The sequence below is a fragment of the Nicotiana tabacum genome, chromosome 23, assembly GCF_000715075.1.
Source record: "Nicotiana tabacum cultivar K326 chromosome 23, ASM71507v2, whole genome shotgun sequence".
NCBI lineage: Eukaryota > Viridiplantae > Streptophyta > Magnoliopsida > Solanales > Solanaceae > Nicotiana > Nicotiana tabacum.
The window spans coordinates 16071178-16097266 of record NC_134102.1 but is presented as its reverse complement, the minus strand read 5'-3'; the positions used below and the strand labels follow the sequence as shown (position 1 = coordinate 16097266).

Here is a 26089-nt window from a genome sequence, read left to right as displayed (position 1 = left end):
CTTAATTTTGAGGCTAGTGGACCACTATTGGCTGCCAATATAATACTTGAGGCTAGTGGACCACTATTGGCTGCCAATATAATATCCGCGTTATTTCTAGCTTTTGTCTCCTATATAATTTGACTTGTTCTTTGGTTACATCAAATAGTACGAAGCTTTCTACTTTTGTTATTTCAACATCTTTTAGTTTTTAGATGATTAATTCAAATAAGCTCCATAATAATATATTATAGTTATAGAGACCTTTTGTTTAGTTCTAAAAGTAACAATAATACTCTGAATAAGAAGTACATTATGTTCCAAAGGTATATATGATTAACATAGCTAATTAGTGATATTTTCACACTATTATTAGATTGTTTTGTTTAATTTCTAGTTGTCAATTTTGAGGCCGTTTGGCTTAATTAGCTGACTTCTTAAATGTTGGAGCATATTTCTGAGGACATGGCCTTTGATAGGAAGGTGTGAAGGTCAAGCATTAGGGTTGTAGGTTAGGGAGTAGTCGAGCGTTTCTCCTTGCTGCGCCGGCTAATCTGATAGTGTTTTGTCTAGGACTGCTAGTGATTTTTATTGTGTTTCACATTTTTTTGTGTCTTTCACATTTTGGCCTTTCCATTTATTTGCTGTATTTTACGATGCTGATACTATTTTTCTGGTTTCTGTTGTTGTTACAAATCTATTGTCTCTAAGCCGAGGGTCTCCCAGAAAAGACCTCTCTATCCCTTCGGGTTAGGGGTAAGGTTTGGGTACACTCTACCCAACTCAGATCCCACTAATGAGATTCTACTGGATTGTTGTTGTTGTTGTTGTTGTTGTTGTTGTTGTTGTTGTTGTTGTATTATTGACCATAAATTAGATACAAAAATATAAATTAATAATATTTCGAAGAGTTCTCGGTTGTGACTAATAACATATACATTACTCAAATACATAATATAAGATACATTTGAAAGACAAGGTGGAAAATGTCAAATGTCAAGGGACCACCAATCAAAATTCCAGTATTGCCATTTTTAAGTGTAAGAGAATGAATTATATATTAGAATATTATTGTAACGATCCGGCCGGTCGTTTTGAGAGTTAGAGCCCCGAACCCCTATTAACTGCTTTTCCCATATCTATTTATGCTACTGTGACTTCTCGGGATGATAGATTTTGAGTTTCGGAGTGTTTTGGGACACTTAGTCCCTAAATAAGAGCTTAAGCCTTAGGATTTGGACCGTAGTCGGAACTGTGTGAAGACGACTCCGGAATGGATTTCTGTAGGTTCTGTTAGCTCCGTTAGGTAATTTTAGACTTAAAAGCGTGTCCGGATTGTATTTTGGAGGTCTGTAGCTTATTTAGGCTTGAATTGGCGAGAATCGAATTTTTGGAGTTTTGGACCGGTAGTGGAATTTTTGATATCGGAGTCGGATTCCAATTTCGAAAGTTGGAATAGGTCCATAATATTGAATATGACTTGTGTGCAAAATTTGGGATCAATCGGACGTGGGTTGGTTGGTTTCGGCATCTGTTGTTGAATTTGAAAGTTTCAAGTTCTTTAAATTTGAATGGGAGGATGATTTGTGATTTTAGCATTAGTTGATATGATTTGAGGGCTCGACTTAGTTCGTATGGTATTTTATGATTGGTTGGTGTGTTTGGTCGAGGTCCCGGGAGCCTCGGGTGAGTTTCGGGTGCTTAACGGGTGAAAGCTTGGACTTAGAAGAATTTTGAAGTTGCTGGTTCTGGTGTTTTCGCACCTACGGTGGGAAGTCCGCAGGTGCGGCCTCACAGAAGCGAAAAACTTTCGCAGGAGCGGGCGCGCAGGTGCGGACCCAATATTTTTAAGTCATTTCCGCACCTGCGATGGAAATTCCGCAGGTGCGGTGTCGCAGGTGTGACTATGGACCGGAGGTGCGAGATTTCTGGACAGAACACTTAAATGCAAGTGTTCGCGATTTTTGCTCATTTTCAACATTTTGAGCTCGGGTTTGGCTATTTCTTGAGAGCTTTTTGAGGGGTTTCTTGAGGTAAGTCCCTTGTGATTATTTTTGATCAATAATCTTGCTTCCCCATGTATTTTTTTATCTAGTTAGTGTGTATTTAAGGTGAAAATTGGGAATTGGAAGTTAGGGATTTAGAAGTATGATTTGTGGATTTGGAGGACAATTTGGTATCGAATTTTAGTAAATTTAATATGGTTAGACTCATGAGTGAACGGGCTTTCGTATTTTACAACTTTTATCCGATTCCGAGAAGTGGGCCCCATGGGCGATTTTGAGTTAATTTCGAAATTTTTGTTAAAGTGTTGATTTCATTAATTAGATGAGTTTATTATTGTTGTATTTATGATATGTAATTGCTTTTAGCTAGATTTGGGCCATTCGGAGCCGGGTATTCGTGGGAAAGGCATTATGACCGATTAATTAAGCTTGACTCGAGGTTAGTGGCTTGCTTAACTTTGTGTGGGGGAAATCCCCTTAAGATTTGGAACTATTGTGATATGTGAGCGCCGTGTACGTGAGGTGACGAGTACGTACACGAGCTAGTTGTGGTAAAATCTGATTTTTCTTACTAAGTAGCAACATGTTTTCCTGTTATTTTGAGTTATACCATTTTAATGAGTACTAATCTATTTTCATTCTTAATTGAGTTATTCCAATATGTGTAGCTATCATGTTTAGTCTAATACAACATGTCTACGTGTCTTAATTGTTTACGTGAATTATGTGTAACATGCTTAGTGAATTTCCTGCTTCTTCCCTGACTGGTACTTAGTCGAAATTGTAAGAATTTTGTGATGTAGTTGTATTTCTATCATTCGCGCTGCATATTTACTTTGGGACTATGGAACGGTATTCCGGGAGATCCCCTGTACTACATATTTACTTTGGGACTACGGAACGGTATTCCGGGAGATCCCCCTGTATTGCATATTTACTTTGGGACTACGGAACGGTATTTCGGGAGATCCCCTTGTCTTGAATATATACTTTGGGGACTACGGAACTATATTCCGGGAGATCACCCTGATCATTTACGTTTGGGACTACGAGACGATATCTTGGGAGATCCCCTGTTGTGTTTCTGTGTACTGAGCTATTACCTTCTATGATTTCATTGTTGTTAAATTTCAGCCTTTATTTTATTGCGGTATTACACTTTATATTATTTTATTATATATATTTACCAGTAGGGCCCGGACCTGACCTCATCACTACTCGACTGAGGTTAGGCTTGGCACTTACTGGGTACCGATTGTGGTGTACTCATTCTACTCTCTACACATGATTTTCGTGTGCAGATCCAGGTGCACCTTATCAGCCGCACTATCAGTGAGCCGGGATAACTTTGGAGACTTCAACGTATATCTTCCGCGTCCGCAGGCCTCAGAGTCCCCTTCTACTCTTTCTCATGTCCATTATCTTCTGTATTTTTCCTTGTTAGACTCTGATGTATAGAGACACTAGATTTTTCCTTCTTTAGTTTGTGATTCATGATGTTCCGAGTTTTGGAATTTGTTGTGTACTTTTGAATAGTTGGTTAAATTTATATTTTTATTTCATTATTCCGTAAAATGTTAGGCTTACCTAGTTTTAGAGACTAGGTGCCGTCACGACGTCACACGGAGGGGAAATTGGGTCTCAGAGCTCTAGGTTCCTAGGTGTCGTGAGTCATAAACCGGTTTATTAGAGTCTCGCGGATCGGTACGGAGACGTCTGTACTTATCTTCGGGAGGCTATGGAACTGTTAGAAAAATTTTACTACTTTGATTCCTTGTCGTGCGATAATTGTTGAGTTCAAAGATTCTAAACTTCTGTATTCTATTCTCTCACAGATGGTGAGGACACGTACAAGCGGATCCGATGACCAGGCACCCGCACCCCCTGTTAGAACCGCGAAAGGTCGGGGCCGGGGTAGAGGCCGAGGACGTCCACGTGGTACAGCCAGAGCACCCGCACGAGATGCTACAGAGGAGCCCCCAGTAGTTCAAGCTGGAGGGCAGACACCTGAGATACATGTTCCTGCACCAGCCCTCCATGAGACTCTAGCCCAGTTTCTGAGCATGTTCAGCACCTTAGCTCAGGCTGGATTGATTCCACTTGCTCCTGCCACATCTCAAGCCGAGGGAGGAGCACAAACTCCCGTCGTCGGTACTCCAGAGCAGCGGTTTCAGGTCGACTAGGTTCCAGAGATTGTACCAATGCAACCGGTAGCTCCAACTCAGCCCGAGGTTAGGGCAGGAGCTTCTGAGGAGGAGGAGCTCAGACTTGAGAGGTACAAGAAGTACCACCCATCTACCTTCAGCGGATTGGCTACAGATAATGCTCAGGGTTTTCTAGAGGAGTGTCATCGTATTCTCCGTACTATGGGCATAGCGGAGACGAGTGGGGTTTCTTTTACTACATTCCAGCTTAGACGTGTAGCCTATCAGTGGTGGCGTGCTTACGAGTTTAGTAGTCCGGTTGAGGCAGCTTCACTTACATGGACTCAGTTCTCGGACATATTTTTGAGAGAGTATGTCCCTCAGAGCCTCAGGGACTCATGGCGTGCAGAGTTTGAGCAGCTGCGCTAGGGATCTATGACTGTGTCAGAGTATGTAGTCTATTTAAGTGATTTGGCCCGACATGCACCGGCCTTGATTGCCACAGTTCGAGAGAGGGTTCAACGGTTTATTGAGGGACTCCATCCCAGCATCCAGATTAGTATGGCCAGGGAGTTGGAGATAGATATTTCTTATCAGCAAGTTGTGAGTATTGTCAGGAGATTAGAGGGCATGCTTGCCTGGGATAGAGAGGAGAGAGAGGCCAGGAGGTCTCGAGAGACTGTTATTATTCTGGAGCTCGTGCCCAGTAGCTGGCCATGATAGGGGTTATGTGAGTCGTCCCGTTCATTCAGCTCTTCCAGCCTCCAGCGGTGTTCCAGCTCCTTCTAGACCACATGAGCCTTATTATGCACCGCTGGTATCTAGTGTGCCTCCTGCACGGGGTGTTCCTAGCAGCCAGTCCAGCAGACCTGGCCCGAGCCAGTCACAACAGCCACGCCCTCCCAGAGCTTGTTTTGAGTGTGGCGACACTCGCCACATGGTGAGGGATTGCCCCAGGATTATGAGGGGTGCACCTCCACAGACTTTTCAGCCACAGCGTGCTCCACCGGGTCCTCAGGCTATGATTATAGCACCAGTTGCCACCCCACCTGCTTAACCAGGTCGAGGTGGAGACTGGGGAGGTAGAGGTCGCCCTAGAGGGGGAGGCCAGGCCAGATATTATGCACTTCCTGCTCGTACAAATGCAGTTACTTCTGATTCTGCAATTACAGGTATTGTTCCGGTCTGTCACAGAGATGCGTCGGTATTATTTGACCCAGGGTCTACATATTCTTATGTGTCCTCTTATTTTGCCCCGTATTTGGGTGTATCTCGGGATTCTTTGAGTTTCCTTATTTATGTGTCTACTCCTGTGGGGGATTCTCTTGTTGTGGACCGCATGTATCGGTCATGTTTGATTGCTCTTAGTAGTTTGGAGACCAGAGCCAATATATTATTGCTCAGCATGGTGAACTTTGATATTATTTTGGGCATGGGCTGGTTGTCGCCCCATTATGCTATTCTTGATTGTCATGTTAAAACCATGACGATGGCTATGCCAGGTTTACCGCGGTTAGAGTGGAGAGGTACCTTAGAGTATACTCCCACCAGAGTTATTTCATTTCTCAAAGCTCAACGAATGGTTGAGAAGGGGTGTGACGCGTATCTAACTTATGTGAGAGATTTCAGTATTGATACCCCTACAGTGGATTCAGTTCCAGTAGTGAGGGACTTTCCAGATGTGTTTCCAACTGATCTTCCGGGCATGCAGCCCGACAGAGATATTGATTTTGGCATTGATTTATTGCCGGGCACTCATCTCATCTCTATTCCTCCATATCGTATGGCTCCTCCTGAATTAAAGGAGTTGAATGAGCAGTTACAAGAAGAAGGATGGTTCTATCTTATTTGTGTCACCTTGGGGTGCTCTTATCTTATTTGTGAAGAAAAAGGATGGTTCTATGCGGATATGTATTGATTACCGCCAGTTGAACAAAGTCACAGTGAAGAACAGGTATCCATTGCCTCGTATAGATGACTTATTTGATCAGTTACAGGGTGCCAGAGTATTTTCCAAGATTAACTTATGTTCAGGTTATCATCAGTTGAAGATTCGGGAGCCAGATATCCCGAAGACTGCTTTCAGGACCAGATATGGTCACTATCAGTTTCTTGTTATGTCTTTTGGACTGACCAATGCCCCAACAACTTTTATGCACTTGATACACAGTGTGTTCCGGACTTATCTTGACTCATTCATCATTGTGTTTATTGACGACATTCTGGTATACTCCCGAACTAGAGAAGATCATGAGCAGCACCTGAGGACTGTGCTCCAGTCTTTGAGAGAAAATAAGTTATATGCCAAATTTTTAAAGTGTGAGTTTTGGCTAGACTCAGTGGCATTCTTGGGGTCATATAGTATCGAGTGAGGGTATCCAGGTGGATCCAAAGAAGATTGAAGCAGTACAGAGTTGGCCCAGACCATCCTCAGCTACAGAGATCCAGAGTTTTCTTGGTTTGGCAGGGTATTACTGTCGCTTTGTAGAGGGATTCTCATCTATTGCAGCACCTATGACCAGGCTGACCCAGAAGGGTGCTCTGTTTAGATGGACAGAGGAATGTGAGGGGAGCTTTCAGAAGGTTAAGACATCTTTGACTACAACCCCAGTATTGGTATTACCTATAGGTTCAGGGTCTTATACTGTATATTGTGATGCATCGCGGATTGCTCTCGGTGCGGTGTTGATGCAAGACGGTAGGGTGATTGCCTACGCATCCAGACAACTGAAGGTGCACGAAAAGAACTATCCTGTCCATGATCTTGAGTTAGCAGCTATTGTTCATGACTTGAAGATATGGCGGCATTATTTGTACGGTCTTCCTTGTGAGATTTACACCGATTATCCGAGTTTACAGCATCTGTTTAAGCAGAAAGATCTTAACTTACGTCAGCGTAGGTGGTTGGAGCTACTTAAGGATTGTGATATCATTATTTTGTACCACCCTGGGAAGGCCAATGTGGTGGCTGATGCTTTGAGTCGCCGGGCAGAGAGTTTGGGGAGTTTAGCATATTTACCAGCAGCAGAGAGGCCATTGGCGTTGGATGTTCAGGCCTTAGCAAGCTAGTTTGTGAGATTGGATATTTCTGAGCCGAGTCGAGCATTGGCTTGTGTGGTCTCTCGGTCTTCTCTTTATGATCGTATTAGGGAGCATCAGTATGATGACCTCCATCTACTTGTCCTTAAGGACACGGTCCAACACGGTGATGCTAAAGAGGTCACTATTGGATATGATGGTGCATTGAGGATGCATGGCAGGCTATGTATGCCCAATGTAGATGGGTTGCGTGAGTTGATTCTCTAGGAGGCTCACAGTTCGCGGTACTTTATTCATCCAGGTGCCACAAAGATGTATCAGGACATGAGACAACATTACTGGTGAAGGAGAATGAAGAAGGACATAGTAGAGTATGTGGCTCGATGTCTGAATTGCCAACAGGTAAAATATGAGCATCAACGACCAGGTGGATTGCTTCAGAAGTTAGAGATTCCGAAGTGGAAATGAGAGCGAATCACTATGAATTTTGTTGTTGGACTCCCACGGACTTAGCGGAGGTTTGATGCAGTTTGGGTGATTGTGGATAGGCTTACCAAATCGGCTCAATTCTTTCCTATGATGACTACCTATTCTTCCGAGTAGCTAGCTCGAATCTACATCTGAGAGATCGTCAGGCTTCATGGCGTACTGGTATCTATTATCTCTGACCGGGGTACGCAGTTTACATCACGGTTCTGGAGAGCTGTACAATATGAGTTGGGTACTCGGGTTGAGTTGAGCATATCATTTCACCCTCAGACGGACAGACAGTCCGAGCGCACTATTCAGATACTGGAGGATATGCTCTGCGCTCGTGTGATAGATTTTGGGGGTGCTTGGGATCATTTCTTTCCACTTGCGGAGTTTTCTTACAACAACAGTTATCAGTCCGGCATTCAGATGGCACCGAATGAGGCTCTGTACCGTAGGTGGTGTCGGTCCCCAGTGGGTTGGTTCGAGCCCGGTGAGGCCAGATTATTGGGTACGGACTTGGTTCAGGATGCCTTGGAGAAGGTTAAGTTGATTCAGGATAGACTTCACGCAGCCCAGTCCATACAGAAGAGTTATTCGGACCGGAAGGTTCGTGATGTTGCATTCATGGTTGGTGAACGAGTCTTGCTCCGGGTTTCGCCTATGAAGGGCGTTATGAGGTTTGGAAAGAAGGGCAAGCTGAGCCCAAGGTTCATTGGTCCATTTGAGGTGTTGCGTCGAGTTGGGAAGGTTGCTTATAAGCTTGCCTTGCCTCCTAGTCTAGTAGGAGTTCATCCTGTATTCCATGTTTCTATGCTCCGAAAGTATCACGGCAATCCGTCCCATGTGTTGGATTTCAGCTCAGTTTAATTGGACAAGGATCTATCCTATGTTGAGGAGCGAGTGGCTATTTTAGACAGGCAGGTCAGAAAGCTAAGATCAAAGAACATTGCTTCTGTGAAGGTTTATTGGAGGGGACAACCGGTCGAGGAGGCGACTTGGGAGACCGAGCAGGATATGCGCAGCCTTTATCCTCATATTTTCACCACTTCAGGTATGTCTCTATGCTCGTTCGAGGACAAATGATTGTTTTAAGAGGGGGAGGATGTAACGACCCGGCCGGTCATTTTGAGAGTTAGAGCCCCGAACCCCTATTAACTGCTTTCCCCATATCTATTTCTGCCACTGTGACTTGCCGGGATAATTGGTTTTGAGATTAGGAGTGTTTTAGGACACTTAGTCCCTAAATGAGAGCTTAAGCTTTAGAATTTGGACCGTAGTCGGAACTGTATGAAGATGACTCCAGAATGGAGTTTCTTCGATTCCGTTAGCTCCGTTAGGTGATTTTGGACTTAGGAGCGTGTCTGGATTGTGTTTTGGAGGTCTGTAGCTTATTTAGGCTTGAATTGGCGAGAATTGAATTTTTGGAGTTTTGAACCGGTAGTGGAATTTTTCATATCGGGGTCGGATTCCGATCCCGGAAGTTGAAATAGGTCCGTAATGTTGAATATACTTGTGTGCAAAATTTGGGGTCAATCGGACATGAGTTGGTTGGTTTCGGCGTCTGTTGTCGAATTTGGAAGTTTCAAGTTCTTTAAGTTTGAATCGGAGAATGATTTGTGATTTTAGCATTAGTTAATGTGATTTGAGGGCTCAACTTAGTTCGTTTGGTATTTTATGATTGGTTGGTATGTTTGGTCGAGGTCCCGGGGGACTCAGGTGAGTTTCGAGTGCTTAACGGGAGAAAGCTTGGACTTAGAAGAATTTTGAAGTTGCTGGTTCTGGTGTTTTCGCACCTGCGGTGGGAAGTCCGCAGGTGCGGCCTCACAGAAGCGAGCACAGGGACGCAGGTGCGGTTTGGAAGGAAAAGGCCAGAGGTCACAGGTACGGAGGTATAACCGAATCTGCGCATCCGCAGATGCGGAAGATGGAGCGCAGAAGCGGAAGGGGCCAGGGCGTGAGGGATTGCAGAAGCGGAAAAATTTCGCAGGAGCGGGCGCGCAGGTGCGGCCCATTGCTCGCAGATACGGACCCAATACCCTTAAGTCATTTCCGCACCTGCGATGAAAATTCTGTAGGTGCGGTGGCGCAGGTGCGATATGGACCGCAGGTGCGAGATTTCGGGACATAACACTTAAATGCAAGTGTTCGCAATTTTTGCTCATTTTCAACATTTTGAGCTCAGGTTTGGCAATTTTTTGAGAGCTTTTTGAAGGGTTTCTTGAGTTAAGTCCCTTATGCTTATTTTTGATCAATAATCTTGCTTTCTCATGTATTTTTTCACCTAGTTAGTGTGTATTTAAGGTGAAAATTGAGAATTGGAGGTTAGGAATTTAGAAGTTTGATTTGTGAATTTGGAGGACCATTTGGTGTCGGATTTTAGTAAATTTGATATGGTTAGACTCGTGAATGAACAGGCTTTTGTATTTTATGACTTTTACCTGATTCCGAGAAGTGGGTCCCACGGGCGATTTTGAGTTAATTTCGAAATTTTCGTTAAAGTGTTGATTTCGTTAATTAGATGAGTTTATGATTATTGTATTTATGATATGTAATTGCTTTTGGTTAGATTTGGGCCATTCGGAGCTGGATATTCGTGGGAAAGGCATTATGACCGATTAATTGAGCTTGACTCGAGGTTAGTGGCTTGCTTAACTTTGTGTGGGGGAAATCCCCTTAAGATTTGAAACTATTGTGATATGTGAGCACCGTGTACGTGAGGTGACGAGTACGTACACGAGCTAGTTGTGGTAAAACCCGATTTTTCTTACTAAGTAGCAACATGTTTTCCTGTTATTTTGAGTATACCATTTTAATGAGTACTAATCTATTTTCATTCTTAATTGAGTTATTCCAATATGTGTAGCTATCATATTCAGTCTAACACAACATGTCTACGTGTCTTAATTGTTTACGTGAATTATGTGCAGCATACTTAGTGAATTTCCTGCTTCTTCCCTGACTGGTACTTAGTCCAAATTGTAAGAATTTCATGATGTAGTTGTATTTCTATCATTCGCGCCGCATATTTACTTTGGGACTATGGAACGGTATTCCGAGAGATCCCCCTGTACTGCATATTTACTTTGGGACTACAGAACGGTATTCCGGGAGATCCCCCTGTATTGCATATTTACTTTGGGACTACGGAACGGTATTTCGGGAGATCCCCCTGTCTTGAATATATACTTTGGGGACTACGGAACTATATTCCGGGAGATCACCCTGCTCATTTACGTTTGGGACTATGGAATGGTATTCCGGGAGATCCCCCTGCTCATTTATGTTTGGGACTACGAGACGGTATCTTGGGAGATCCCCTGTTGTGTTTCTGTGTACTGAGTTGTTACTTTCTATGATTTCATTATTGTTAAATTTCAGCCTTTATTTTATTGCGGCATTACACTTTATATTGTTTTATTATATATATTTACCAGTAGGGCCCGGACCTGATCTTGTCACTATTCGACCGAGGTTAGGCTTGGCACTTAGTGGGTACCGATTGTGGTGTACTCATGCTATTCTCTGCACATGTTTTTCGTGTGCAGATCCAGGTGCACCTTATCAGCCGCACTATCAGTGAGCCGGGACAACTTTGGAGACTTCAAGGTATATCTGCCGCGTCCGCAGACCTCGGAGTCCCCTTCTACACTTTCTCATGTCCATTATCTTCTGTTTTTTTCCTTGTTAGACTCTGATGTATAGAGACACTGGATTTTTCCTTCTGTAGTTTGTGATTCACGATGTTCCGGGTTTTGGGATTTGTTGTGTACTTTTGAATAGTTGGTTAAATTTATATTTTTATTTCATTATTCCGTAAAATGTTAGGCTTACCTAGTTGTAGAGATTAGGTGCCGTCACGACGTCACCCCGGAGGGGAAATTGGGTGGTGACAATTATTTACGACTAACTTGTCCAAGGTAGAAGTATTGGTTAGGTGAAACAGATCCGTACACTGTGACAGCTTAGCACCTTGACCTTTTCTAATTTGCACCGATCTGATTTAAACTTTTCTTATTACCAAGTGTCTTTTAAAAAGTATAAATCATTCTGTTTGAAACTGATATTTGAATTTTTTTTTACAATTTTTTAAGAAATGTTTTATTTTAAATAATTTGGAACACTTATTTATTCCAATAACATTCCAAAAACACTTATTTTAAATATATATATATATATATATATATATATATATATATATATATATATATATATATATATATTTTTTTTTTTTTTTAAAAGTTCTTCAAAATATATCTAAACACGTGAAAACAAGCCCTCTTCTATCCTCTTGGCAGTAATGCCGCGTATTTACTTATTCCTCTTTCGTGACAAGAGTGAGTTGATGTAGTGGTAAACACCCTCTACTTTCAATTAAGAGGTTGTGAGTTTGAGTCATTCAAAGAGCAATATAATGTGGGGAGTTCTTGGAGGGAGGGAGCCGATGGTCTATCGGAAACAGTCTCTCTACCCCAGGATAGGGGTAAGGTTGCGTACACATTATCCTCTCCAAACCTCATTAGTGAGATTATACTTGGTTATTATTGTGTTTGTTTTTTCACGCTAGGAAGCTTCCTTAATTAATTAAATATTTTATTTAGTACATATCGTATTGGCTGAGTGTCATTTTCAACATGGATTTGGGCATTACGTTGAAAGTCAAAGATCAATATGCTTTAACATGTTATAATAATAGAATTACAACCAAACTTTTATAAGAAAACTAGTGAAGCTCTAGCCAGCAAGCACCGCAGAATATTGTGCATGGAGCTTAACTTCATATATCGTTAATATAAATTTATTTTATAACAAAATAATATATGCGAGATTTTAGAGAATATAATATGTATAATATCCTAAATTTATTTAACGTATCGGATTCATGTGAACCCTGTTGATCCTATGTGGATCTGCCCTGGTAATGCTATTGGCGCTACAACAAGGCACTTTGATTCACTATGTTAAGAGATGAGAATTTGCTCTTATTCGTAGAGACAAAAGTCAAAATTTTAAACTTATGAGCTTGTATTGTTTTGAGTTTGTGCTCAATAGCGGTCTGTCTTTCAAAAGATCCGCAAGTTTGTACTATATTTTATTATTGTTATTTGTTAGTAATATTCTTCCAAGAACAAGAACGATGACATTACTTTAAAAAATTCAGATAATGTTTTTTTATAATGATTTTAACATTTTTTAGAAACTATTAAATAATAATAATAAATTCAGTTTAATTCTACAAATGAGTATGAGGAGGGTAGTGTGTACGCAGACCTTAATTCCACCTGGTAAAGGTAGAGAGTCTGCTTCTGGTAAACCCTCAGCTCAAGACAAAGTGAAAAACTTTTAAGTATAATTTTTTTAATTATATTAATCTTATGATTTTAAAAAATAAACTATTTTGGAAAAATTAATATATTTGACTCTAAAAATTAAACACATTAACTCTCTAGTTACTTAAAAACGTTGCAAATCTTTGGGTGAGGAAAGGTATATGCTTTGGTACTTTCAGCTCTCCTTTGGTTAAATTTCAAAATTAGACTGGTTGGTAGAACATGGATATAGACACCTTGTATAGAACGCCACGCTACATAGGTTGGACTTTGAAATGATTATACAGAAAACAACATCTATTTTATTTCAAAAGAATTCACATTATATATTCAAATAGTCAACAACAACTCTTGCCCGTTTTAGCCAATAGAATTGTTTTTCCCCAATAATCTGCCTTTTCAAAGATTTCTTTTTTTTTTCCTCCTCTTATTTATATAAACACATACTTTTTGGTAATTAATTGTCATACGTCATATTGTCTTTGACATTGCCTTTTTTGTTTTTATCCTTTTCTATTTTGGGAAAGCGGTGGAGGTAGTACCTTTCATTCCAATGATTTGATATCTAATTAAACATTATATTCGAGTTTAAGGCTGAATAAACGAGAAAGTCAAAGAATAAAATTATGAGATTGATGTGTCAAAGGTCAACTATCAACGGCATTAAAATACTACTTTAGGAGAAGATTTCATTTTCCAGCTAGCAGTCTATTCCGAATTATATACTCTTCATTATGTATTGTCATACCAGTTTGCTGTATTATTTTTATCAAATTATCAATTAATGCATATTAAGAGATTTCATAAAATACTTAAGTGTTTGATTATCTAAAAATTTCAATAGTTCTTCGTATAAAAGTTTGAGTGAAATAATATTATATTATAATATTAAAGCATGTTTCACCTTTGACTTTCTATGTGACGCCCAAATGTATATATGTTATTGGAAAATGACATTCAACCACTAAAATACGTACTAAATAAAATATTTAATCAATGAATCTTCCTAGCGTGAAAAAGCATAAGAATAAATAAGTAATAACGCCGCATAACTGCAGCCAAGAGGCTCAAACGGGGGCTTTATTTTTTCACGTGCTTAGCATATAGCAAAAAGTATCCAACATTCATGTAGAGCTCGAGAAAAGCCGCACCCAAGGGATCTACTGCAGACAGTCAATCCTAATACAAATATTATTATCTGCTTTCACGGCTCGAATACGTATTATTCCTCGATCATTAATTGTTTAATATTATGACAAAGTAATGTTTTTCTCTTTCATTATTCCAGGAGATAGGGAGCTCATTTGTGGTTTCGATATTTAGGCTATATTCTAACTTAATCAATGGAGCTAAGTTACATGTGAAACATTGGGTTAGAACTCTTAATTTCCTTAAAGCATAACAAACAATTTATTTCATTCTTGAAACATTACATAAAGGAATTAAAGAATCAAATGAATACAAATACACTTGGCAACAAAAACACATGTAATAGGCTTTTGAATGATCAATTTAGGGAGCCACATACAGTTCTTATGATCCCATTTTGACCAGTTAGGGGACTAATATCTCCCATTCTAATCATAGCAGCAGCAAAATCAGAGGCAAATGCGCGAGGACTGTTACTATATTCAGAAACAATACTATCGGTAGATCCACCATTAAGAAGGACTTGATCTGATTGAAGAAGACCTTTTCTTTGCCTCAAGTTCTTGAAATAATTGTTATCCAATTGATTAGGTGTAACCAAATCAACTGGAGCTAGGTTTCCATTTTGGTCTTCTTTAGGACATTGACGTCTTCTTGTGCTAGCAAATCCAGCATCGATGTCTGTTCCATTGCCATAAATCCTATCGCGGAAAAAGAAACATTGTGCTTGGCCAATTGAATGTGCTCCTACAATCACAAAGTTTAAATCATTAGAAGTACTTCCTAATTTCAAAATGAGACATTACCTCCTTTGAGGTCCTCAAGTGAAAGGAACTGGTTCTTGCTTCCTGTCATGTGCTTTGAGCAGTCACTATCCATGTACCATATTTGGCTGCTCCCCTTCACTTGGACCTGCAAAAAAAAATCAGGGGTTAGTCTTAGGAAACCAAACTAGTTGGGGTCTCTTTCTATAGGCAAAAAGATGAATCAAATTCTTTTTAGCCCAACTTGGTAGCCTATTTTCCCTTAACAAATTCTTTGTTCTTTTGACTTGCCTTTTCCTTTGCAGTGCATTACTTTTGTAGTGACCTGTTTTACCACAATGAGTACAAATCTTGTTCTCAGGAAGTGTAAGGTACTTGCTTTTGGGATCCCATTTAGGTGGCAGATTCCCAAAGCCAAGTCCTCTTCTATTTCTACTATGATGTTCATGTAGCCATGAAAGTGCATCGAAAGACCTGTTCCATTTACAAGTTCTTTCTAGTTCATGCTTAACCTTGCCTAGATCCTCCTTCAAAATTCCTTCTTATACAACTCATCTTTTAGTTTACCTTCATTTTCTTCTAGAGTGAGTTGTGTGCAATCAACCGTCTTCTTACTTGTTCATAATTTCAGTTTCAGGTTTTAAGATCTATGTTCTAGGACATTTGATTCAAATGCATGAACCTGGTTCTTTAATACAGCATTTTCACTTACAGTCTCATTAACCCTAAGTTCCAAGTTCTTACACTTTGCTTTCAAAATCACACAATCCTTAGACAGCTGTTCCTTTTCATTATTTGCATCCTCAGATTCATCAATTAAATCTATAAGTAACTCAGATAGCCTTTCTTTAGACTAAAATTTAATCTTGTCTTTGAGATGAATTACACTTACCTCAGATTCCCCATCAGATTCTCCAATGGCCATAAGTGCTTGTTCATCTCCGTCTTCATCATCTGAGCTTTCTCCCCAAGCAGCAACTATAGCCTTTGTTGATCCCTTGTTCTTCTTGGGTTAAACCTGTTCCTTCTTCCTGTTTCTTCATTCAGCTCTTTCCTTCTTCCATTCAATTTCCTATTGAGGGCAGTTCTTGATGTGGTGATCAGTCTTCCCACACTTGTAGCATCCCTCATTGGTTTGCTTTTCAGGAACCTTTGGTTTGTTGTAGTTTTCACTTCTTGAAGGACCCTTTCCTCTCCTTAGGTACTTCTTGAAGTCCTTTGTGATCATAGCCATTTCATCATCTTCTAGATCAGAACATTCAGTGATTCTGAGTGCCAGGCTCCTTTTCTTCTTGGGTACATCCATCTTCATGGTTTGCCTTCTAAGTTCATAATCAGTGAGATTTTCAATTAGCTCATCCAACTTAAGAGTGGCAATATTCTTTGATTCTTGAATGGCAGTGATTTTGCTCTCCCAAGTCACTGGCAGAACCCTTGTCAAAATCTTCTCAACTCTGTCTTCTTCAAGAATAATCCTTCTAAGAGACTTAAGTTCATTTGTCAATGTGGTGAACCTTGTATACATCTCTTGGATGGTTTTCCCTTCCTTCATGGTGAAATTCTCATATTGAGAATATAGTAAAGTTCTTCTGACCTCTTCACTTGAGGTGTTCCTTCATGGGCCACTTGCAAAGTATTCCAAATTTCCTTAGCAGTGGTACAACTTTGAATTCTGTTGTACTCGTCTGGACCAAGTCCACAAATAAGCCATTTCCTATCTTTAGCATTGTTCTCCCATTTCCTCAAGTCATCAGCAGTGCAGTCAGCTCTTGTCTTTGGCACATCTACTACTTCAGCAGTTTTCTTCATGGTAGCTAGAGGACCATCAGTAACAATGTCCCATAGCTCATAGTCCTCTCCTACGATGTGGTCTCTCATTCTATTTTTTCACCAAGAGTAGTACTGGCCGTTGAAGAGTGGTGGCCTAGCAGTGGATTGCCCTTCCCAGTTTCTAGGTGGTGCACTCATATTGATCTTCTCCTAAGGTGTTAGCCTCTTCAAGGATAACCCGCTCTGATACCAATTGATGTTTTAACTTCAATACCACACAAGAGGGGAGGGGGGTAATTTGTGTGGTGTCCAATTTTTTGCTTAAACTGATTATGGAAGGACCTGGTTCTTCTAAGTGTTCCTTAACCTACTATTGTTGAAATAGTAAATGCAAAAAGTAAAGAACACAAGTATTTTACGTGAAAAATACCTCACTCAAAAGGTGAAAAAAATCACGATCTACTTCTCAGTAGGATTTTCCCAAACTCTCCACTAAATCACTGAGCCAAAAAACTGTATTTACAAAATACTTTTGTAAACCTAAGATTAACTCTAATCCCGTTGTGGCAACCAACCTCTAACTGCTGCGACAACTTCAAGTTAACTCTAACTTGAATACTCTGAGTACCTATTACAATTTTCTCTAGATAAAGCTGAAAAGTACAATATAAAAATACCTACTACAATTCAAACTAGAATAAAAGACAGACACTTGGAACTGGTTCTTCTATCTGGTTCATGTAGTTTCAGGTTTGCACACTTGAATCACACACGAATTGCTTGCAAAATGCCTTGCTATTTTGCTCTCAATTCACGTTTAACTTCTGCTTTTGTGCATACCGTAGAATGAGAACATCCTGCAATATATAGAGTTAGTAGAATGGGAAATAACTAGAGTTCTAATGCTACTCTTCCTTGGTGGAATAGTTCTAGTTGATCTCAACTTCTAACTCTTCCCTAATCTTGGATAGTGTTCTCTTTGAATAAGGAGTCCTTCTCCTTATCAATTATGTAAACTTTTCGATCAGAAGATATCAATTATACCAAGTTAAGTTTATCTCCTTCACGTGTATCCCACATGCTCGAATCTGCCCGTGTCTATGTACACAAGGGATGGACATAATTCATGCCTGAGCTTCCTTTGTCAATATTCAAAACTAATCTTCACTTGGGCCAACAAATTCTCCCTTTTTGATGATGACAAACCCTGTCCTTTTCATAAGCTTAGGCCCTGTTTTAACTTAGCTCAACATCAACACAATGTTAGAAATATTTTTTCTTTTAATCACTTATCATCAAGGACCAGGTACATTAGGTTATAAACATCATTGTTCAAAGTGTAAAGCACAACCTTTTTTTCCCTTTTGGCATTATCGAAAAGTTGTATAAATAAGTAAGATAACCAGATTTTAAAACTTACTCATGGCCACTGGGGCTACTTCAAATGCAATCATGGGTTAATCATCATAGATCAAGCTATGAATTTTAACCATCAAAGAAATATAAACAAACAATTAGAGCAAAAGATAGTGAATTTCATTGATGATTGATAAGATTCTACTACAAAGCATAAAAAGAAATAAAAACAGTGAAAACATGAGCAAAAACAACAAAAAAATTTTGAACTAGGTCACTGGTTGATCTGCACTAGGCTAGGAGGCTTAAGGCTAGGAAGGACTAGGTGCTTGGTTTTTTGGCTTAGAGGAGTTTCAACATATATTGAAGAATGCCATCATTCTTCTCCTTTTCTCTTGCCAGCTCAGTTCTGAGAGCATCTCTCTCAATCTCCACCTCTGCCAATTTCTTCTTCAGCCTCTCAATCTCAGCATCCTTAGACCCACTTTCTTGCACTAAGGCTCGCACCTTGCTACTCACTGGTACCTTCTTCGATGAACCAGGTTCTTTAGGAGTGGAATGGACTTCATAGTCACAAGCAATTAGAGTATTTGCCCCAAAATGATCCTTGCTTGTACCAACCTCCCACTTCTTCATAGGTACCTTGAAATATGCAAGCACAACTGTGAGAATGAAGCCATAGGGAATGGCATGAGTCTTGGTGCCATTTAGAACCCTATCAAGAAGCTGGATTATAAATCCAGGCCAATTAATTTGCCTCCCACTGTCTAAACACTCAATGAAGACCACGTCCATGAAGTTTACAATGTGCCTCATTTCCTGCCTTGACAGAACACATTTGTTAACAAATTAGAACAACACTTTGTGGGGTGGCTTCATCTCACTCTTGTACACAGCCTTGGGCTCAACTTCCTCCTCATTGTCACTGAATTTTCTGGTAATGGCAAGGGCAGTAGGAAGATTTTCTAGGCTTGGCCACTTAAGCTTTGTATAGTCATTGTACCCCTCAGCAGGTACACCCAGAATTTCTCCCAACTCATTCACATCGAAAGAGACTTGCACTCCTTTCACCATACTGGTAACCCTTCCATCTTTCACCTCAGCATTTGCCATAAACTCAACAATTTCATTCCTGTCCAACCTGCCATCCATCTAAAGGACTATGTCCTTCTAGCCTTGCAACTCCAACTTCTCCAAAAGCAGCACTATTCCTTCCTCCTCCAAGTCCCTGAAGAGTCTACCCTTCAACATTGTTCTATTGCCAAACTTGGCCATCTTGTCTTTCTCAGTGTCATAATCATCTTCTTCCTCTCCACTCCATTATTCTTCCTCAACAATTTTTACTTGTTTGGATTTCACAGCAGACCTGGTACTTTTTGCCAAGGTGGATGGTTCAGCAGACTTTGACTCTGAAATAGACTTCTTAGTGGAAGTCTTGGCTTTTTTGGCTTTAGGAGCCAGAACCTCCACTTCTTCAGTCTCTTCTTCATCTCGAAGGACCAGGTCCATCTCATCAATATCAACAGCCTCAACAGGCTCATCCATCTTCTTCTTTCCCTTAGCAACTACTTTTTTTTTACTTTCTTCTAAGGCTTTCTGTAGTTCAGCCTCATTCTGCTTTAGCTGGCTTCTCTTGGCTCTTCCTCTTGTGGGAGGAATTTCAACAGTAACAAAAGGAGCAACCTTCCTTTTCTTGTTAGCCCTAGTAGTGTCTGGGGTTTTAGCGTTTGAACTTCCTTTCTTCTTTGGATTATAACTCTCGGTCACTCTTTTCAGTAGGTCTGCGAGGGTTTCCTGTTCAGATGAAACAGGTTCATCTCTATTTTTCCCAAGTTGAACCAGCCCTTCAGCAGCTTCGCCGGACCCACTTTCCCCTGTTTTCTTTACACTCTCCTCTACTTCAGCAGATGTTTCTCCCTAAACAACCATTGCACCTGTGTCTTTGGTTAAACTAACAGGAGTGTGTGAAGAATCAACCACTCTTTTACCCTTTCCCCTCACAGCACTCCTAACTCTCTTGCTCTCTTTTTTTTTTCTTTTCATTTTTACCACCAACTTCTCCAGACTATGTAATTTCAACACCTGCTATAGACCCTACCAGCACAAACCTATTCTCCAAATTTGTAGCAACTTCAAAAATTGTCTCAGGAGTAACTTTAGGGCCAAAAGATACCTGTTTAGTTTCGGAAGAAACAATTTCTTCCCCCTCAGTAGCAGATTTGAATGATTCATCAGATTTCTGAGGTTCTTCCTCCCTACTCGCTTTCAGTTGTTCATTAACTTTCTGAATCTGTTCTCCACCAGCAACAACCTTGCGAGCCATCATTTTTACTCTTTTCTTAGAGGTTGGGGTGTTGGAAGGAGTGATAGTGGGTGTGAAAGTGGTTTCTTATGGTGGTGATGAAGGATTTTCAGGAGTGTTAGCCATTTCTATGCTTGGGTATGGGAGAGAAAAGAAGTGGATTATGTTTGGAAGATGAGAGAAGATGGAGAGTACTTGATGGCTTGAAAAAGATGGAGTGAAGAAAGCAATAATGCTGATCAATTTAAAGAGAGGTAATTAATGGGTAACGATAGCTTTTTAAACTTTTAGAAGTCTAATCAAACTGAATTTCAGTTTTAAAAAGACGTTGGAGTCTATCCCTATAATCTTGGTAGTTCAATTTGGTTAGGAGTCTTTTGAACGGAACTGGTTCACTTGCAACGGATAAGTCCAAAAAAGTTTGGAATTAAGTAGGACTCTGCTCAAGATCCAAATACTATTATTTCAAATTTTGCAGACTGTCGAAAACATACCGAGTAATCTTGATGAACCAGGTTCTTCACTGAGAATTATCTTATGCAAGTCTAAATTTTCCCAAATAGAAAAAATATCATTAGAGATTAATGAATCATTTTAGCACATGCCACAAGAGTATACTATTGAAAGTATGAGACTGAACAAAATCTAATCTAATTATATACAAAATTTACAGATTTTCTAACCAAATTTTTTCTTTTGTAATTTTTTTTTTCATTGTGAATTTTTGAACTGGTCCTTTTAGGTGATATTAATCATCCCTAATTCTAACTTGTTTCTTTCAAAGTGATATCTACTTAGAGCTTTTGTGAAGATGTCAGCTATTTGCTTGTCAGTAGCACAAAATTCCACAGTGATCAAGCTTTTTTCGTAGTTGTCCCTCAAATAATGATGCCTAACATCTATGTGCTTAGTTCTCTTGTGATGAACCGGGTTCTTGGTCATACTAATTACACTAGTGTTATCACAAAAGATAGGGATACAGCCAACATCAATTCCAAAGTCCATTAATTGTTGTTTGATCCACAACGATTAAGCACAACATAAAGCAGCAACAACATACTCAGCTTCAGCAGTAGATAAGGCCGCTGAATTTTGCTTTTTGGTGGCCCAAGACACAAGACATGAGCCAAGAAAGTGTGTCATACCTGAGATGCTCTTTCTATCCACAAGAAAACCTGTATAATCAGCATCAGCATATCCCACTAGATTGAAATTACTACCTTTTGGATACCATAGACAAAGGTCAGTGGTGTCTTTTAGATATCTTTAAATCCTCTTGACACCAGTCAAGTGAGACTCCTTTGGATTTGCCTGAAATCTTGCACAAAGGCCTACACTGAAAACAATGTCAGGTCTACTAAGCAGTGAGATACAATAATGAGCCAATCATTTCCCTATACAACTTCTGATCAACAGATGAACCAGGTTTATCTATATCCAACTTTGTAGATGTTGCATTAGGAGTGTCAATTTCTTTGGAATCTTCTATTTTAAACCTTTTAAGCAACTCTTTTATATACTTCTGCTGATGGATCATAGTTCCATTTGAATTTTGTTTAATTTGTAAGCCTAAAAAGAAATTAAGCTCACCCATCATGCTCATATCAAATTCACTCCCCATTAGTTTAGCAAATTCTTTAGTTAACTTATCAGTAGTTGCTCCAAAGATTATATCATCAACATATATCTGAACTACCAAGAGATCTTTACCTTTTTCTTTCAAGAACAAAATATTGTCAATTTTACCTCTCTTGGAGTCATGCTTAAGCAAAAACTTTGATAATCTTTCATACCATGCTGTTGGAGCTTGCTTGAGCCCATAAAGTATTTTGTCAAGCTTGTACACATGATCAGGACTCTCCTTGCTTTCAAACCCTGGAGGTTGCTTGACAAACACTTCTTCCTTTAGATAGCCATTGAGAAAGGCACTCTTGACATCCATCTGGTTAAGGGTATTTCCGTGTAAGCAGCAAAGGCTATGAGGAGCCTTATTGCTTCCAACCTTGTAACTGGAGCAAAGGTTTCATCATAGTCTATACCCTCATCTTGGCTATATCCTTGAACCACCAATCTTGCCTTGTTCCATGTAACTATTCCATCTTCATCAAGTTTGTTTCTGAAGACCCATTTTGTGCCAATTACTGATATGTCCTTGGGTCTTGGTACCAGATGCCAAACTTGACTCCTTTCAAATTGGTTGAGTTCATCTTGCATTTCATTTACCCAGTCTGTATCCTAAAAAGCCTCAACAACATCTTTAGGTTCAATAAGAGATAAGAAAGCATCAAAAGCATAAAATTTTTTTAATGAAGATCTAGTTTTGATTCCAGAGGTTGGATCAATGATTATGTTCTCAATGGGATGAGAACTTTGATACTTGTAAGATTTCACAGCCAACTGGTTTCCCCTTGATGTTACTTCAATGTTTTGTTGCTGTGGAACAGGTTTATGGACAAGTTCCCTTGAGGTTTGAGAATCTTTTCCTCTTTGTTCTATTCCCCTTTTCATGTTGCCCTAGGTGGAAGAACCTGTTCCATCACCTGTTCCTTCCTATAGTGCAGCTTCAGTATGGGTTGTGGTTTTATTTGAGTTTCTTACCAGCCCAATTGCTTCATCATCATGTTTCTGCCTCTCAGAAAGAAGGTTAGTTTCATCAAAAATCACATGAACACTTTCTTCTACACACATAGTTCTTTTGTTATAGACCTTATAAGCTTTGATATGTGAAAAATATCCCAAGAATACTCCCTCATCACTTTTGGGATCAAACTTACCTAGGGAGTCTTTACCATTATTGTGCACAAAGAACTTGCATCCAAATTTCCTAATATAGGATATGTTTGGTTTTCTCCCTTTAAGTAACTCATAGGGAGTCTTCTCTACAAGAGTTCTAGTCATGCACCTATTTATGATGTAGCATGCAATATTTACAGCTTCTGCCCAGAAGCTATGGGGTAGTTTACTAGAAAGAAGCATAGTCCTAGACATATATTCAAGTGTCTTATTCTTTCTTTCAACTACTCCATTATGTTTTGGAGTCCTAGGAGCAGAAAAATTATGATCTATGCTATGCTCATCACAAAATTCAGCAAATTTAGCATTTTTAAATTCAGTGCCATGATCAGACCTAATAGATGCAAGTTGATTACCTAGATGCTTCTGAGTTTTTCTAACAAAAGAAGTGAACATGTCAAATGCTTCATCTTTAGATATTAAAAATAATGTCCAAGTAAACCTAGAGTAATCATCAACAAGCACCATCACATATCTTTTACCACCTCTGCTTAATATTCTCATTGGACCACAGAGATCCATATGGACCAGTTCCATCGTCCTGGCGGTGCTTACCACTTTCTTGCATTTAAAAGAGGATCTTACCCGCTTCCCCCTTGCACAAGCCTCGCAACTTTGTCTTCCTTGAACTTGATGTTAGGCAACCCTATTACCAGGTCCTTGGAGACTAATTTGTTGAGCTAACTCAGACTGGCATGTCCAAGTCTCTTGTGCCTAAGGAAGGGATCATTATCCAATACACTTAAGCAAATGAGTTCATTTTCTAAAAGTGTAGACAGATCTATAATATATATATATATATATATATATATATATATATATATATATATATATATATATATATATATATATATATATATATATATATTATATACTCTTTTTCCCTGCAAAACAATCTTGTTAGTAGTAAGATTAATCACAAAATATTTGGTAGAGGTGAATACTACCAAGTTACCTCTATCACACCGTTGTGATACACTGATTAGATTGTATTTTAAGCCATTTATCAATTAGACATTCTCAATAGAGTGAGAATCAGTCTTACCTACCTTTCCAACCCCAATGATCTCAACTTTCTTCCCATTTCCAAAGGAGACATTACCTCCTTTGAGGTCCTCAAGTGAAAGGAACTGGTTCTTATTTCCTGTCATGTGCTTTGAGCAGTCACTATCCATGTACCATATTTGGCTGCTCCCCTTCACTTGGACCTGCAAAAGAAAATCAGGGGTTAGTCTTAGGAAACCAAACTAGTTGGGGTCTCTTTCTATAGGCAAAAGGATGAATCAAATTCTTTTTAGCCCAACTTGGTAGCCTATTTTCCCTTAACACATTCTTTGTTCTTTTGACTTGCCTTTTTCTTTGCAATGCATTACTTTTGTAGTGACCTGTTTTACCACAATGAGTACAAATCTTATTCTCAGGAAGTGTAAGGTACTTGCTTTTGGGATCCCATTTAGATGGCAGATTCCCAAAGCCAAGTCCTCTTCTATTTCTACTATGATGTTCATGTAGCCATGAAAGTGCATCGGAAGACCTGTTCCATTTACAAGTTCTGTCTAGTTCATGCTTGACCTTGCCTAGATCCTCCTTCAAAATTCCTTCTTATACAACTCATCTTTTAGTTTACCTACATTTTCTTCTAGAGTGAGTTGTGTGCAATCAACCATCTTCTTACTTGTTCCTAATTTCAGTTTTAGGTTTTTAGATCTATGTTCTAGGACATTTGATTCAAATGCATGAACCTGATTCTTTAATGCAGTATTTTCACTTACAGTCTCACTAACCCTAAGTTTTAAGTTCTTATACTTTACTTTCAAAATCACACAATCCTTAGACAACTGTTCGTTTTCATTATTTACATCCTCAGATTTATCAATTAAATTTATAAGTAACTCAGATAGCCTTTCTTTAGACTAAAATTTAATCTTGTCTTTGAGATTAATTACACTTACCTCAGATTCCTCATCAGATTCTCCAATGGCCATAAGTGCTTGTTCATCTCCGTCTTCATCATCTGAGCTTTATCCCCAAGCAGCAACTATAGCCTTTCTTGATCCCTTGTTCTTCTTGGGTTGAACCTATTCCTTCTTCCTGTTTCTTCATTCATCTCTTTCCTTCTTCCATTCAATTTCCTATTGAGGGCAGTTCTTGATGTGGTGATCAGTCTTCCCACACTTGTAGCATCCCTCAATGGTTTGCTTTTCAGGAACCTTTGGTTTGTTGTAGCTTTCACTTCTTGAAGGACACTTTCCTCTCCTTAGGTACTTCTTGAAATCCTTTGTGATCATAGCCATTTCATCATCTTCTAGATCAGAACCTTCAGTGATTCTGAGTGCTAGGCTCCTTTTATTCTTAGGTACATTCAACTTCATGGTTTGCCTTCTAAGTTCATAATCAGTGAGATTTCCAATTAGCTCATCCAACTTAAGAGTGGCAATGTTCTTTGATTCTTGAATGGCAGTGATTTTGCTCTCCCAAGTAACTAGCAGAACCCTTGTCAAAATTTTTTCAACTCTGTCTTCTTCAAGAATAATCCTTTCAAGAGACTTAAGTTTATTTGTCAATGTGGTGAACCTTGTATACATTTCTTGGATGGTTTCCCCTTCCTTCATGGTGAAATTCTCATATTGAGAATATAGTAGAGTTCTTCTGACCTCTTCACTTGAGGTGTTCCTTCATGGGCCACTTGCAAAGTATCCCAAATTTCCTTAGCAGTGGTACAACTTTGAATTCTGTTATACTCGTCTGGACCAAGTCCACAAATAAGCCATTTCCTGGCTTTAGCATTCTTCTCCCATTTTCTTAAGTCATCAGCAGTGCAGTCATCTCTTGTCTTTGGCACATCTACTACTTCAGCAGTTTTCTTCATGGTAGCTAGAGGACCATCAGTAATAATGTCCCATAGCTCATAGTCTTCTCCTATGATGTGATCTCTCAATCTATTTTTCCACCAAGAGTAGTACTGGTCGTTGAAAAGTGGTAGCCT

At 39.5% G+C, this 26089-nt stretch overlaps 1 protein-coding gene across 1 annotated transcript; it reads right to left on the bottom strand.

Annotated features, from left to right (window-relative positions):
- Positions 1-14476: 14476 nt before the first annotated feature.
- LOC142177051 (lignin-forming anionic peroxidase-like) lies at positions 14477-16760 on the bottom strand. Its single transcript, XM_075245512.1, has 2 exons — positions 16574-16760; positions 14477-14865 (listed from the first exon to the last, which is right to left on the bottom strand). The coding sequence occupies exons 1-2, from the start codon at positions 16758-16760 to the stop codon at positions 14477-14479; spliced, it is 576 nt and encodes a 191-aa protein (XP_075101613.1).
- Between the last annotated feature and the right edge of the window lie 9329 nt (positions 16761-26089).

Bases quoted from the DNA above. Each gene is read 5' to 3' on its own strand.
- LOC142177051 (XM_075245512.1), bottom strand. From the start codon at position 16,760: ATGAGAGACCACATCGTAGGAGAGGACTATGAGCTATGGGACATTGTT. The intron at 14,866-16,573 runs GTCCAGACGAGT...TTGTGATTGTAG, and splicing joins ATGGCTTATTTGTGGACTTG to GAGCACATTCAATTGGCCAA.